At 46.4% G+C, this 16,756-nt stretch overlaps 1 protein-coding gene across 1 annotated transcript in view; it reads left to right on the forward strand.

Moving 5' to 3' along the window:
- Nucleotides 1-16,756, forward strand: part of Spg7 (Paraplegin) — a 794,115-nt gene that overhangs the window by 179,722 nt on the left and 597,637 nt on the right. The window contains 1 exon segment of the mRNA XM_067084903.1: nt 5,637-5,886. Within this exon segment, the coding sequence (XP_066941004.1) occupies nt 5,637-5,886 (250 nt within the window).

Below are 16,756 nucleotides of genomic sequence, written 5' to 3' on the forward strand. Positions count from 1 at the left end.
GGTGACGGTGTGGAATACTGAGGCCGGAGGGGGAAGCTGAAGAGGAACTGACTTCGATAAGCTCTTGACTGTTGCACAAGGTCGGAGGCCCTTGTTCAAATAGGAGGAATCAGGAAGACACGTCCCTGACTCTGCTATACCCTGTTTATAAACTCCAGCTTTGACTTCAGAAGGAGAACCGTTACTGAAGCAAACTGAAAAGAGCCCAAGACCTATTCTTGGGCACGGCGAGAGGTACGTTTGTGTTGATGAAAGGCGTGGTTGCCCTTGCTATCTCCTCCCACTTTCACTGGATTCGCAACCACTGAAGGCTACCCTCTGGAATCAGGCGGGATCCCTTCCTGTGTACTTGAAAGCCCAGAGACTTCAGAAAGCCGATTATAATGGGCGGCAATCTCCGGCAATCCTCGACGCTCGATGCCCAAATGAGCCAGGCGACTAGATATATGGCTAGCATTACCTTCTAATACCGGAGCTGTTGAACTACGGTACCGTTCAAACTGGCGAAGATTCTGGGGGCTGCATTGAGGAGGGCATGAACCTGGGGGGAACCCCTGTTCCCGAGCCTGAATCCCAAGAAGGAAGAGGACCTTCCTGCAACTAAGACGTGATAGGAAGTGTCGGAAAGGCTTACAGAGGTGGTTACGGCTCCACGGTGCAGCAGGATCCGAACCTACAAGACTGTAAGCAACCGAGACTTGTCGCATTGAATGAGGAATATAAACGGGACAAGTCTGGAAATATTTTCCGGCGGAAGGGCACTCCTTTGGCAGACTGAAAAAGTCTGCCTTGCGATTACAAGTGTCTCGCTTTCTTAATGCCAGATCCCTTAACAGATCTTCCATAAAAACCTCCAGAACCCTGGCCGGTAACTGACAGAACCGGATTGGGGGAGGGGGACAAACAGTCTAGCTCCACCCCAGGCCTTTGATAACTATACTTTGGGCCCAGGGACTGAAGTTCCACTGGCCTCGAAAGTGGTACAGCCTCCCGCCCACCTGAGAAATACCACTGGGAGGAGGCTTGCTTGCCTCCCCTGGAGCCTCTGCCTTCCCAAATTCTCGGAGAGGAGCAGGATGCTTCCCTGCCCTGTGATAACCCTGAGGGTTCAGTGCCTCTGGCAGAATGCCTAGTGAAAATTCTTTCCCTGGGTTTTCGTATGAAGCAATGAAAACCCTGGCGAAGACATATAGGGGAGGCGGAGACATGTGGGGGAGCCACTAGGGGCTGATGTGATGGCTGAACCAGCACACATCGAGGTGGAGGCTGGGAGTGAGAGGCTGACGGATGTACAGGGGCAGGAACCTGAAGAGCCTGCACCACTGCCTGAGCAGGGGGGCGTTTGAACTACATGAACTTTTTGCCGGACTTGGGATAGGGTCCGGCAAGTTCAGATTGTTTCCGCTTGTAGGGTAGACCCCAACGAGAACGGAGGCTCTGATTAACATTAGTAGCCCCGGACAGACCGTAACAACGCCCACCTGGGGAAAAGATTAATTCCCCAGGTGAAACTGTTCATAAGCTTTTTCGGCTCAAGGCGTAACGAGGCTGCTGAAAGATGTGTTTTCAGCTGTCCAGCCGGACTGTGATGAAATTAAACAGGTCCTGCAGAAAACCTGACAAGAGGGATTTTATCAGGACCCGAAACAATGAACCGCTATTATATACCACAGACATTGTTCCCGTTAAAGTCAGTTCCAGGACCTGGCAAGCCCGTCCTTAAACCTTGTTTCAGCTTCCGGGAATCGACTCCGGAAGCTGAGGGAGCTGTACGCTGAATAAATTAGAAGCGTATTCCGTGGTTAGAAGGATCACAGTGAACGTACCTGTGGGATTTGCCTCCCAGAGATGTGTCAGAGGTTTACTTCCGAAATAAGCCTGTTAATAAGAGGGGCTACATTCGGAGCACAAGGGGTAGAAGCAGGTCTCTCAAAGAGAACACGGTAAAGACCCCTTTAGCTGGCGTGAGCTTGAAATTCTCCGCCTGCCACTCCGTTACAATTCTCAACAGAGACGATTGTGCTCAGTCCCTAGGGAAGAGGGTTTCCTTAGGGATCTTGTCAGATAGATACCATGCTCTTCATCCAGTTTGGCAAAACCTGGATAAGGGGATACCAGACCGGAAGGGAAGAGATGCAATTCCGCCAACCTCCGTGTGCCCACACCCTCGATAGAAGGGTACCTTCATGCTGGGAAGCATAGAGGGTTAGACGCCAAAGGTTCCCCAGACCGAAGGGGAAAAAGGGGAGGAGGGGTCCGGAACAGAGTAGAATTCCGGAACGGGCAGGATTTTGCAGGTGATCCGCTGTTAATGAATCCTAAGATTAATACCTATGGGATTTAAGCTCCTGGGGAAAGGAAAGCACGGACCCATGAAGCAGATAGTTGGTTAGATAGTTTTGATAGTTGTCAATGACCCTCATGTCGAGCTCCTTATAAGGAGACCCGTAAAGAGTCTGCAACAAAGGAAGGAGGGGGTAACCGCCTTACTCTGCTTGGGCCGTGTCCCTTTCCAGAAGACGAGGACTAACTCGTAGACGGCATCGGACTAGATATCCGTGATGTCCTCGAGGGGGCCCCGGAGCGGGTCTTCTGGGTTTTAAAAAGGTCTTTCTTTGACTGATTTCACCTTAGGGATGGTAGACCAGGAACCGTCCAAAAGGGATGAGGATCAAACGAATCCCCGAAAGGAAAAGAAGCAAAAGAAGGAAGAGAGCTAAGCGGAAAAGTTCGTCTCACTTACTCCCGAGCTAAGCAGAAAAGGTTTGTCTCACTTATTCCTGCACCTACTTATCGCTCCGGGACGATGTTCACAGGTTCGGGAACGAGACTGAAGGCCGCAACGTCTTTAGTAAACCCTCCGAAAATAGCTAACTTATTTTAAGAAGACCGGGTCATCTCTCGGACCCCCAGTCAAAGGCAGCAACTTCTTCAGCAACTGGCGTTGAGAACTGGGCGCCGGGAAAGGAACATTACAAACGTCCACCGAAAGGACATAGGAATTTCCGCCTCTATGATCGCCCGGAGCTGCTGACCCCGGACTAGAGGGTGTGAAGCATTAAGAGTTACGAGACTTCCAAAACACCCGGCCTCCGGGAGGGGGAAAAGGACCCCAAACACCGGAGGAGCAACTATTAATAAGTCACATGAGACGGAGTTTGGCGGAGGAAAACCGATAGGTGTATACGAAACCTACCGATTCATCAAGAATCTTGCCCGGAGAGAGCTCAAACACCGAAGGAGCGACTATTAATAAGCCATACGAGGCGGAGAGTGGCGGAGGTAAAACCGATAGGTATATATGAAACCTACGGATTCAAAAAGTACCCTGCTCGGAGAGAGCATAGCGTACATCGCAACCATCCGGGTGCCAAACTATTAAATCTCCGACACAAACCGCGACCGAATGGGAACTACAGACTCCGTGACTGCTGGCTTGTTGCAGGATAGCGGAGCATTCCTGCACTTAACAAAACCAGCTGAAAGCGTATGAGATATGAGTATGCTGGAACGGATGCCGGAGCAGAGTACCGTAGCAGCAATTTAGCCTAGTCAGACCATGAAAACTCCCAGAGTAAACCGGAGAGAAAACCGGACTAACAGACCAAATCTCATAGACACAAAAACAGAGTCAACGGAAACATTCGGAGCGACCATGTTTAAAAATATGTGACGGATACAAATATAGTGGGAAGGTTATGAACTGTTCGGAGGAAAACCCCGGGCGCACTCAGTGATAGCGGTGGGGATAAACACCGACCGCTAAACACTATCCGAACAGAAAGTTAGCCAAATGGAGGGGGAGGAGGGGGAAAAAGTAAGCAAAACAGAAGACAGTTAGGCGGAAAACGCTAACTGGCCTCATATGAGATCCCAACAGCAAGGTGCGGACTGGCACCACGAAGGGAAACAGTCGACGTTAAAGGAAGGGGAGGGAAGGATAGGCCAGGAGGTTTGCAACCCAAAGTAGCGACCAGGGTGGGACAGCACTCCCAGGCGCCCAGAGATCTCATACGTTCCTCGCTATGTGAGCTGTGTTGCACGACAAGAGCGAGAGAAAAGGGGAGGAAGGGCAAAAACCTCTACGGCCAGGAGAGCAAAGAAAGGTAAATGGAGTGTGAACAGGAGTGGGGAGAGCACTCCCGGTCACCTCTAGGTCCAGGTGAGGTGCCAACCGATAAGGTTAGACACTCAACACCGAGGACAAACCAATCAATGCAGAGGAAGGGGATGTAGGCTACAGCACAAAATAAGGATAAAATGCTCTCAAGCCTTGGTAAATTAACAAACCTTGAAAACGAACCAAGGGGAGAGAGAGCAAAGGGATTGGGTAAAAGGGGAAGAAGGGGTTTCTCGAACAATAATTTATAGTTGGTAAGCAACCCAAAGAAGGATTGAACTAGGATAGGCTACGCAGGTAAACCCTTGCTATTCCAGCTTAACCTATTAGGAACATTAGCCTAAGTGAAAAGCCGAAACAGGGAGAGGGTGGACGTAGGCTATATACCCAAGCCAAAACCAAACAAAGGGAAGCACCAGACATAAAACTCATACGTACAGATCGAGATCCGTGATTGAAACGGATCGAGATCGCCCCTAACGTTTTTTCCCGAAGGGAAAAAAGGCTATAGCCAAACCTAGGCTAACCTAACTGAGGCGATGCAAAGGAAGGAAGCCTAGGAGAGGATAAAGGCTAACTAACCAACCCAAAATAAATATAAAATAAATACATAATATAACAGAAAATTATTAAAAGATACATGTAGGAGGATAGGCAGTCCCAACACGACATGAACGTGAAGGGAAATGGCCGACCTCCAGTTATGAGCAGTTGTAAGCTGTAACTCGCTGTAAGTCGCCATAAACCTAGTTAAGGTGCTGTAAGAACCTATTGTTTTATGAATACAGTAAACCCCCATGTTCGCAGTCTCACAATTTGCGGACTCATGTATTCGCTGATTTCTCTGTGGAACGTATATACCCATTATTTGCTGAAAATTTGCCCGTTCGCGGTATTTCTCACTGAGAAATGTTCACTAATTACTGTATTTTCATATTATTTTCATGACTAAATGCACTTTTTGTGATAAAACTTAAAATACCCAGGCACAACCATTTTTAGAGGGCTTTTTGTGTTTAAACTATCAAAATAGGCATTTCTAAGTGTTTTTAGAGGGTTTTAAGTATTCGCAGATTTTAGCTATTCGTGGGGGATGTGGTACACATCCCCCGCGAATACGGGGGGTTTACTGTACAGTATGTCCAGTATCATTCTAACAGCGCTTATGGTGCCATAACTCACTGCAACGGCGCCTTAAACCTAGTTATGGCATAGTGGGCACCATAAGAATAGCGCATCGCGGAAGTGGCAATGCGCCGTTAGATTATGGTGATATTTGAAAAGCGCCGTAAGATCAAATCGACGTATGTTGATGTCGCCATAAATTGAGGGTGCACTGTAATTTTTAATCTTGTAGTTGATGTTTATGAAAAGAGTTCAATTAGTCTCAGGAATTTTAATTTTTAAAAAATGGCCTTTATGAGCTGAGTTCACCCTCATGATTGATTTTTTATTTAATGGGACTGGAAAATGTTGAAACATATGCTGTAATATAATGAACATTTCAAAATTTCAGGTCTGGAATATCTGTGCATGAGCAGAGAAACTTACTGGTAAATGGATTGCATTCAAGTTCTCAGGGTAACCAAAATCATGGAGGAGGTGGGAGTACTGGAGGTAGTTCTTCTGGTAGCAATGGGGGTGGTAACAAAAATGATGAAGATGAAAAAAAAGGAATGTTGGCTAAAGCAGCCTTGTGGATGCTTACAGCATATATGTTCATAGCCATCATTTCTCTTCTGTTTCCTAGTAGCAATCAGCCAGAGGTAAGAAAATTGTAAAAATAAATATATTTGTTATATTTAGTAATCTTTTAATGTTATACTTTTATTTCCATTGAAAATGCGTCTGAAACCATTGTCAAGTAACTCCTTAGTTAATAATTAATATAACTTTAGCGTGTTTTAAACTTGGATTAAAGATCCACATTAATATATTGAATTTTTAGATCTTTTTTTTATTAGGTATACAAATCAGAGCCTTTTACAGTATATAGGAGTGCTCCTCAGCACAACCCCTCTCAATGAGAACATGTCTTATTATGGTCACAGGGATTTTGCATAATGTTTATACAGTGTACAGGTCAACCAATAACTAATCTGGCATCACTGGGATCTTCAGGGCACCGGATTAGTGATTTTGCTGGATTACAGACTGGTTAGGTTAGAATACATCTAACCCAACAGTTAACCACCTCATCCTACCTTTAACATACCGTACAAGTTGGTTAATAAGGAAGAAAGAAATATTAAATAAAATCAAGTGAAATTTTAATGAAGCACGGGCAAAATAAATGATATACATAATTCTACTGACTTACACAAGAAAATTCATCACTGCCATTTCCATTTCCAAGGTGAAGAGCTGGAATTTGCAACTAAGCACATTTACATGTCTTGAGGTGAAGCACTGTCAGGATATTTTATGCTGTTCTCGTCTATATTTTTACTTTATTATCTCATTTTTTATTTTTAAAACCCAAATGGTAACCGCAATCGTGTGTAGGGTACGTATGAATGCACAAGCTCATTCGCTGGCATTGGGGAACTTGCTACAGTTTGTTTTGGTTTGTGTTGTTACCCTTATGATATTTTTTATTTGTATTTTGTGCTATTAATATTTTTACTGTATTTTCTCATTTTTTATGTTTACACCACCGAAAGATAAACACAGTCATATGCATAGGGTACGTATGAATACACAAACTCATTCACTGGCATCGGAGAACTTGCCACTGCTTCTATTGTTTCATGTTGTGACACATATGATTTTGTTATTTATATTTTATGCTATTCTCATTTATATTGTGATACCTTGGTACTTGTTGTTAATTGGTTCCAGAAGGCATGGCAAGTGCCAAAAACAACAAGTACCCAACGAATTTTTCCCATAAAGTATAATGTAATGTGAATTCATTTGTACCAGACCACCTCAGACTATGCCATTTTAAAAGGCATTTTTGCGATGATGGGCTAGTATATTACTTTTATACAACATAAATAAAATGGGTTTTGACTTAGGAAAAACCTATTTTTGGTGGTCACTGTTGAGCCCTCAAGGAGTTAACCCCCCATGGTGTGCCAGCACTCCCTAGTATGTAAGGAAGTCTGAGTAAATGTATTTATTGTATGTATGTGTTTCAGTATGAAAGGATATGCCTATGTACAGTTTTTAATTTAATTTTAATTTATTCATCATTATACGGAATGATCTATTGGGTCCTAGCGCTTGACTTCAGGCCTGGACCTAGTATTTTAATCAAATCCTTCTGGCCAGCCCTATGAGAGCTGAAAGTCAGCCCAGTGGTCTGGTTAAACTACTTTAATAATAATAATAATAATAATAACAATAACAGGCAGTCCCCAGTTACCGGCGGCTTCGGTTATTGGTGATGCAGTTTTACAGCGCTTGTCTAGCGACAACAATAACCGGATTTTCGACACCGGTCTCAAGTTATCGGCGCCAATCCCCGGTTATTGGCACAAATACCACCGATTTTTGGTAATCGTCAAGCTGTCAGGGACGGAACCCCTGCCAATAACTGAGGACTGTATGTATATAATATATATACAGTATGTATATACAGTAAACCCCCCGTATTCGTGTTCTCATGGTTCGCTGTCTCACGCATTCGCGGGTTTCTCTGTGGAACATATCTAGCCATCATTCGCGGAAAATTCGCCCATTCGCGGTATGTTTCACTGAGAAATAATCACTAATTACTGTATTTTCATATATTTTTCATGAATAAATGCACTTTTTGTAATAAAACTATTAAAACACTCAGGTATAAGCATTTTTACAGGGTTTTTCTTGGTTTAAGCTATCAAAATGGACAGTTCTAAGTGTTTTTAGATGGGTTTTAAGCATTCTTGAGATTTGACCTATTCGCGGGGGTGTGGGACGCATCCCCCATGAATACGAAAAACTGTTCACTGTATATGCAATAATATATATACTATATATATATATATATATATATATATATATATATATATATATATATATATATATATATATATATATATATATATATATATATATATATATATATATATATACATACTATATATATATTATATATATATAAATATATTTCTTGCTAAAATCAATTTATTCCAGCGTTGTCCGACCTGTGTCATAAATTACAAAAAATACAAATTTAAATTTAATTAAATTAAGCACAATGGAGCAAAATAAAAAAAAATAAAAATAAAAATAAAAGGTGAAATAACCATTCAGCACTTATTTCTAGGTAAAGCTATTGCTAAATATACCAGAGAAAAGCTAAATGCCAAGCTGGAGTTACTACCCCGTTTTACATATTCTAGAGTGAGCTTCATGAAATGGAGTCGTGTATGAGAAAGGGTGAGATTGTCACAATCACAGGCCTCCGCCCTGTAAACATTCCCAATGTCAAAAGTCCCACCGAGTGAGGTGCCACCTGTTACAAACCCCAGCACTTATTTCTAAATACCAATATTCTGCGGACTGTAAACAAACCAGCGTCCACCTACATTCCATTTTTAGCACAAACCAGCGTCACCTACATTCTTTTGTTCGCCTTTTTTGTGTGTGCTCTTTTGTGGCTTATTTTCTTGAATTAATGGCATCCTCCCAGGATTCTTCATCACCTAAGTTGAGTACCATCTCTTTATTTTATTTTAGGCAGTTGAGGCTCCTTTTTTCCCTCTAATTTAATAATTAGAGGGATTTATAACGCCCGCCTCGTCCACCTTCTCCCGGCCTCATGTGACCTTCAGTCTCGGTGCGGGATTTTTATGTCGGGGCTTCATTCCCCTTCATTTTCTTATGTTTTGTGCCTTTTGCTTATCCTATATTCAATTTGGCATTATTATTTATTGTTTTGTTACCCTTCTCTGGGGAAGTTCGGGTCCTTGTCGTTTAGGCTACGGGTTTCCCCCTCCAAAACCTATCCGCTCTTTATCAATTCTTATATGTGTTGTATTTTGGACCCTCACTTCCTCCAACGTTTGGGTATATTATTTGAGATGGTACAGTTATGCTTATTAGGTTCATTTTAGGCCTAGCGCACGGATGTCTTTGATATTTACGGATTATGTCCTTTGTTTTTAATCTTGAAGGTCGGCCATTTTCCCTCCGCGCTCTTATCGCGTTGGGTTTGGTCCTCCTTTCTACATGTGTCTTTATGATTATTTGAATTATTGAATTATTTTATTTATGCCTAGGTTAGGTTAACTTTTAGGCTAGTCTGGTAGATACCTTCTCCCCCTGGGCTACCTCCTTCAGCCAGCCGGCTGTGTTAGGTTAGCCTAGGAGTTAGGCTATGGTGTTCTGTTCCCTTCCTCGGAAGGGAGGTTTAGGTGTGTAGGAGGGCCACATGGTTGGTGATTCCCTTCGGGTTGTGTTATGGTTAGAGGTGTTAGGCCTGCGTTATCTCCCTCTCCCTGTTTCGGCCTTTCCGTTTGGACTGTTGAGTCCTAGTAAGGTTAAGCTGGAATAGCGAGGGTATCTTGCATAGCCTACCCTTGTCCGATCCACACCTTCGGGTTAGCTTTCCAACTTCATGTATATACCCCTCTCCTACCTCCTTTCTCCCCCCCCCCTCCTTGGTTCGCTTTCATGTACTTTGTTAACTTACTAAGGCTTGAGAGCTTTACCCTGTTCCTTACGCTATAGCCTACATCCCCTTCCTCTGCATTGATTGGTTTTGTCCTCTCAGTACTGGGTTTCCAACCTTACCCGGTCGGTACCCTGTCGAGATCTTGTTTGGTGACCGGGGGTGCTCCCACACTCCTGTTCACCATTCCTTTTACCTTTCTTTGCTCATTTGGCCTTTGAGGGTTCCCCATTCTCTCCTTTCTCATTATCGTTCGTACATGTTCGTCCGATCGAGAGGGAGAAAGGTGGATCTCATGGCGCCCGGGGAGTGCTTACTCACCCCCTGGTCGCTGCTACCGGTCCCCCTCTCCTGGCCTGTCCCAACTCTCCCCCCCTCCCTCTAGCGTCAGTGAGTTGTTTTTCCCCAACCCGGGTGTCGTTCTCCCAGACCGTCACCTCGGGGAAAAATTGTGTACATGTAGCCAGTTAGAGTTTCCCACCTGACTGTCTTCTGTCTTATTCACACGCCATTGACGTTTACCTTTGTTCTATTCATTTAGAACGCGTACGGTTCCCTAGTATCTACCCTCCGCCGACTAGCTAATTTTGTATTTTCCGCTAGGTAGTCGGGCGTTCTCGTCGCTTACCACTCCGGTGGGTACGGTGTATGGTCGGTCGGTGCTCACCACACCTCCTCCGCTGTCACTGCATTAGAGTAACAGGACTCCCCCGGCTCCAAGCGGAAACACCCACTCTTACTTATAGTTGACCTTTCACTAGCATGTATATATATATTTGGGTAGTTTACATATCCTAGGGACGCCCCCGCAGCTCATTAACAATGACCCCAAATGAAAAATTGCATGGAACAAATTCTGTTCAGCGGGTCCCATTCTACCCAAAAAGTCACTTACTTGACCAGTTTGCTTCATATACCGGAACGACAATTTTTTCAGCAGAGCGTAACTTTTTCTAAGTACCGAGTTGACGTGAACGGTGTTACGGAGAAGCGCTCTCCCGTAGTTAGTCAGGTGGCCGAAGCGCGGCGCTTCTCTCAACCCACAGTTCCTAAGGCTGCCGCCGCACGGCGCCTTGGCCATACCGCGGGAAATTTAATTCCGTCCAATCGTATCTCAGGCTGACCCAGGTCATGCCCTAGGGCTTACGGATTAAATACTTCGAACCAATCATAATGTGTTCTATCGATATGATTCATAGGCTTAGGCCAACACCAGAACCATGCTTCCCTTCTTTCTCGAACCGCCGCGATGGAAAGATCGAATCCGTCGAAGAATTCACTTCCATCGCGGACCTATATATTGGCCAAGTCCTCGCATTCATTAGCAACACCGAGGAATTCACGAGGTGGCTCTACCAGGAAGGTCTATTAGGAGACTACTCCGGAATGTGTTGTGAATGTAATATCGGAAACCGCCAATTTCTTAAAGATGGTGTGCACCCAGCTACTGGACAGCTAGTTTACATGTGGCGGTGCGTGAACCGCCGTTGCAGAAAAAAGGTATCAGTACGGCACGGGTCCTTCTTTGAAAAGTCCCGAATGTCTCTGCAGACAATAATTGTGCTTGTGTTTGCGTTTGCCAAGAGAGTGCCACAATATGTGTTGCGAACATTTGTTGTCCCGCTATCTCCGCACACCACCGTGGACTGGTACAACTTCTGCAGAGACGTTTGCTGCGAAATACTGCTGGCTGACAACAAAAAATTGGTGGCCCCGGTCATGTTGTAGAGATTGACGAGCAAATTTGGGAAACGTAAGCACAACCGTGGCCGTAAGGTGGACGGAGCTTGGGTGTTCGGGCATTGACCGACAGACGCGTGAAACGTTTTTCAAAGTGGTTCGGACCGCTCAGCTGAAACTCTGCTCCCGGTGTTGCTGGACAACGTGCTTCCAGAAACCACAATCATATCTGATTGCTGGAAGGCGTACAGCAAGGTCCAGGACCATTTTTTCGCGCACAGCACCGTGAACCACAGTGTGAACTTTGTAAATCCTGATGACCCAAGTGTACACACGAACACCATAGAGTCGCAGTGGCGCGTTCTCAAACGGAGCGCTATCGAGACACGGCGACGCAGAAACCACTTTATCAAAGTTACTTTTCTCGTACTGCGTCCAGAAGCGATACCTAGAAGGTGTTCCGTGTCCATTTCGGCCTTCTTGGATTTAGTTAAGCGTGCCTATCCGCTCAAGAGCTGCCCGACATCCCCTATCTCTGATTTCCTTTCCCAACCATCTGCAATAAGACCGGGACCGAGCAATTCTCCCCCACCTCTTAGGCAGCCAGCAGTTGCAAAGAAGCCAAGGACAGTAGGACCTGCGGAGCCGATACTGCTACCTACGTGGTCAGACAGCAGCGACTTTGAATAAGGTAAGCACACAGATTACCCCCCTTTTTACATTTGTTTTGCTGCTAGGTTAGGTAGGGTTTTGGAACTTACCCTAGTGTGCAGTTGTTTTTTGTAACCTGTGGCTACAGTGAATACAGATATTACTGCTTGCCAGAACATACGTGCCTGCCAAGAATCATTAAAAATGCGGATAAGGCGCGCAGCGCCGTTCCGCCACGCCGAACTGAGACCAGATATGTTAAAAAAATCACCGTTACAAAATTTGTGCCTGTTCTAATGTAGGTAGGGAGGTAGGGAATAGCCTAACCGAGGTTTTCTTATGTAGGCTACAGGTAGCCTAGGCTAGCGTTTTCCGTCCGCCCTGATGTAGGTTGGTAGGGTCAGCCTCACACATGCAGTGTAGTGGGTCAGCCTCATGAACGTAGAGTAGCGGGTCAGCATCACTTTGGCGGGGCAGCCTCACGGTAGTAGCCTAGCGGGACAACCTTTTGTATGCAGACTGGAGGGTCGGAAAATAGCGCACACTGTACGTTTCGGCAAGTAGGAAACCCGACTTTCGCTTCTGTAGTTTAGCGGGTCAGCCTTATGTTCGTAGCCTAGCGGGACAACCCTCTGTATGCAGACTAGCGGGTCGGAAAATAGCGAACACTGTACGTTTCGGCAAGTAGGAAACCCGACTTTCGCTACTGTAGTTTAGCGGGTCATCATTATGTTTGTTGATTAGCGGGACAAAAGTTTGTATGCAGACTAGCTTAAATTTGGGTCATCCTTAGGTTTGTTGTTTAGCGGGACAAAAGTTTGTATGCAGACTAGCGGGTCATCCTCAGGTTTGTTGATTAGCGGGACAAAAGTTTGTATGCAGACTAGCGGGTCAGAAACTAGCGAATTCCTTACGTTGCGGCCGCCAAAAAACCCACCTTTTGCTTCTCCCCACCCAAAACCCCGGTTCCCAACACTATCCCCATTACCGTTTTTATTAACTTTTCTTTTGCTATTCCACTGGGAAACAACACCAAAAACACGCTTTTCATTACCGACATGAAGCAAAACGGGAGCTAATAAAAAATAGCGCGTTTTCGGTAGCGATTTTTTTTTATGGTCCCGGACATTCAGCGGCTCCTATATATTTATATATATTTCTGAAATTTTGAATTTTACATGTCTTTTCGGGACCTTCCTGTTGCTCCGGATTAACTCCGGCGGTCCCTTTATGTTGTTTTTGATCTTGCATGATCTAGTAGACCCCTTAACCTCCCGGTATGCTCCGGTGGGGCCTATCTGGTCTAATTATCTATTATCCTAAGACACTGCTCCGGCACCCTACTCCGGCGGCCTTATCAGCATACTCATGTACCCGTCCACTTATAGATGGTGCGTTGTCAGGAGCAGGGGTGCACGGCAGTCCTTCAGCAAGCTAGTGGACATGAAGTTTGCAGGTCCCACTCCGGGTGCGCCGTTCACGTAGGGGACCTGGTCGTCTGGCACCCTGATGGCTGTGAGGTGTGCTATGCTCTCTATGAGCAGGTTCTGGATGAGTCGGTAAGTTAGTTATTTCCTTTCCGATTCATGCTTTTCTTTGAGTTTTGTCTCTTATGGATAATTGGAAGATATTCTCTTTTTAGGAGGTTTGGTCACCTGACTTTCTCCTTCTTTCAGATTGACCGCAGCTCTCGTGACTCTTCGCTTATGACCCTCAAGACCTGGGTCAGTGGCTTTGGGAGGAACGTCGGGGCAGGGAAACGCTACGTCCTTTCTAAGGATATCTGCAGCGTTCTCTTCCCCGGTGCCTGGATCTCAGCGTCAGTTGCTGACGAGGTAGCCGCCCCTTTGATCGCTGGGATCCAGGAGATGACTCAGCCCTCCCAGGAAGACATGGCCGCATGCGGAGAGGTCACCGAGGATGTTGCGGCTCTTAATTTGAATCTGGAGCCCATGAACGTGGACCTGGATCTCCAAGCAGGTAAGGGGGTAAGTGAGGCAGGTGAATATCTGTTTAGCTCTCCTTCTTCTACTGCTTCTTCTTTCCGGGGATTCGTGAAATCCTCTTGCCTTATGGACGGTGCAAGGTCTACCATCCCTAAGGTTAAATCTGTTAAGAAAAAGACTTGAAGTCCCAGAAAGTCCGCTTCGGGGTTCCCTCGAAGACGTCACGGGCTCCTAGCCATGTGCCGTCTACGAGCAAGGCCTCTACCTCTGGGAAGGGAGCACGACCCAAGCAAAGTAAGGAGGTTCCCCCCCCCTCCTTCCTTTGGTGCAGAAGCATTTGCCGAGCTTCTTATGCAGAAGCTCAACAAAAGAGTTGACGACAAGCTGTCGCAACTCTCGAATCAGTTGTCATCGTCTAATGCTTCCGTGCTTTCCCTATCGCAGCAGGTTAAGTCCCAAGGGACCTTAATCTCTGGATTCATGCGTGGCGGAGCGGCCAACAAATCTTTCTCCATTCTGGACACCTCCACCCTTCCTCCCTTTGATAAGGGGAACCCTTGGCGCCTGACCCTTTATGCTCCCCAGCATGAGGGTACCCTTACTATCGAGGGCCTAGGCACCCGTAGGTTGGAGGAACTCGAATTCTTCCCTCCTGGTTTGGAATCTCCTTACCCAGGTTTTGCCAGACTCGCTGAGGAGGCACGGATTCGGTCCGATAAGGTCCCCAAGGAGACTGTCATCTTCCCGAGGGACCAGGCCCAGTCGTCTCTGCTAAGGACTCTATCGGAGTGGCAGGCGGAGAACACCAAACTCACCCGGCCAAGGGTGCGTTCTGATGTTCTCTTTGGGAGATGTTCTTCCCACCCCTTGTACCTCAAAAGTGGCTTCCCCTCACTAGCCAAGCTTGCATGGAGGGTAAGCCTCTTCCTCATCTCCGGGAGACAGATCCCACCTCTCTTGTCTTCCCCGGAGATTCTGAGTTTTGGGAAGGAGCCCCAGCCACTTTCATGGTAACACGACTTGACCCTGGCTGCGCTTCTAACCTGTTCAGTGAGCAACTGCCTAAGATCCCGGAGTCGCTCCTGAAAGCTGAAGCTGAGACTAAGGAGAGGCTTAGCAGGTCCTTAAACTCTCTGACTTTGGCAGAAGCAACGTCAGTGGTCTACAGCGAAGACGCTTTATTCCAGGTACTGACGAAATCTCTCTTAGCGAGTTTTCAGCAGGACCTGTATGACTTCATCAAGGCCGGATGAACTGCCAAAGCACATCGTTTCGCAGCCACCATCCGTCATGAGCCTAACAGGCTTATGAAAAGTTCCAATTGGGGAACTAATCTCGTCCCCCAGGAAGAGGTTGATACGGTCCTAGCTGAGGCAACTAGGGCCAATCAAAGTCTCCGCTCCCGTTGGGGTCTGTCATTCAAGAGGAAACAGTCTGAGCCCGCCGGAACCCACCCTAAGTCCAGGAAGAAATTTAAGAAATTCAAACGGCTTCCTACTCAGACTGTCTTGCAGGCTGTCCAGGTTCCCGCCCCTGGTCATCCTTCAACCTCCCAGTCCCAACCTCAACCTCAGTATGTGTTGGTCAAACCAGCCCATCAGCCTCTCGCTGCCCCTTCATATGTCTCTTCCCCGGCTTTCAATGCTTCATATGAAAGCCAGGGGGCATTTCGTTCAATACAGAATGCAAGGGGAACTAGAGCCAGAGAATACTTTAGAGGTAGGGGAACACCTCACTCCTCCTCCAGAGGAAGAGGAGGCAGAGGCTCCAGAGGAGGCAGACCCTCTCCTGCCCAGTGAGATATCTCAGGTAGGCGGGAGGTTGTATCATTTTTGGGACCAGTGGAGCTTCAGTCCCTGGGCCCAGAGCATAGTCTCCAAAGGACTGGGGTGGAGTTGGTGCAAGGGTCCTCCCCCCCCCAGTCAGGTTCCATCAATCACCGTCCAAGGCTCTGAAGGACTTTGTGAAAGATCTATTGCAAAAGAGGGCAATAAAGAAAGCGAGACACCTGAAATTTCAAGGCAGACTGTTCAGTGTTCCAAAGAATGGTTCCAGTCAGCGAAGAGTAATTCTAGACTTGTCTCGTCTAAATTCTTACATTCAATGCGACAAGTTTCGAATGCTTACAATCTCGCAGGTTCGGACCCTACTGCCCGTGGGAGCCGTAACCACCTCTATAGATCTTTCAGACGCTTATTATCACGTCCCGATTGCGAGAAGGCTCTCTCCTTATCTGGGGTTCAGACTGGGAAATCAAGCATACTCGTTCAGGGTCATGCCATTCGGTCTCAATATAGCCCCCAGAATCTTCACCAAACTGGCAGATACGGTAGTTCAGCAACTCCGGTCTCAGGGGATCATGCTAGCGGCATACCTGGACGATTGGATTGTTTGGGCATCCAACGCCAATGAATGCCGGAGAGCGACAGCCATAGTAATCGTCTTTCTGGAATCTCTAGGCTTTCAAATAAACAGGGAGAAATCCCGCCTAGTACCGCAGAGTCGCTTTCAATGGTTAGGGATCCAGTGGGACCTGTGTTCACACAACTATCTCTTCCGCCCCAAACGGAGAGAAATAGCCAAGGCAACCAGGCAGTTCCTCAAGAACAAGAAAGCTTCCGTCGTACCCAAGAAAGAGTCTTAGGTTCTCTTCAGTTTGCTTCAGTGACGGATCTACTTCTGAAATCCAAACTGAAAGATATAAACAGGGTATGGCGGAGCCGAGCCAACGTCAGGTTCAGGGACAAGGTGTCTCTG

This window comes from Macrobrachium rosenbergii, chromosome 41, assembly GCF_040412425.1.
Source record: "Macrobrachium rosenbergii isolate ZJJX-2024 chromosome 41, ASM4041242v1, whole genome shotgun sequence".
In the NCBI taxonomy this organism is placed as follows: domain Eukaryota; kingdom Metazoa; phylum Arthropoda; class Malacostraca; order Decapoda; family Palaemonidae; genus Macrobrachium; species Macrobrachium rosenbergii.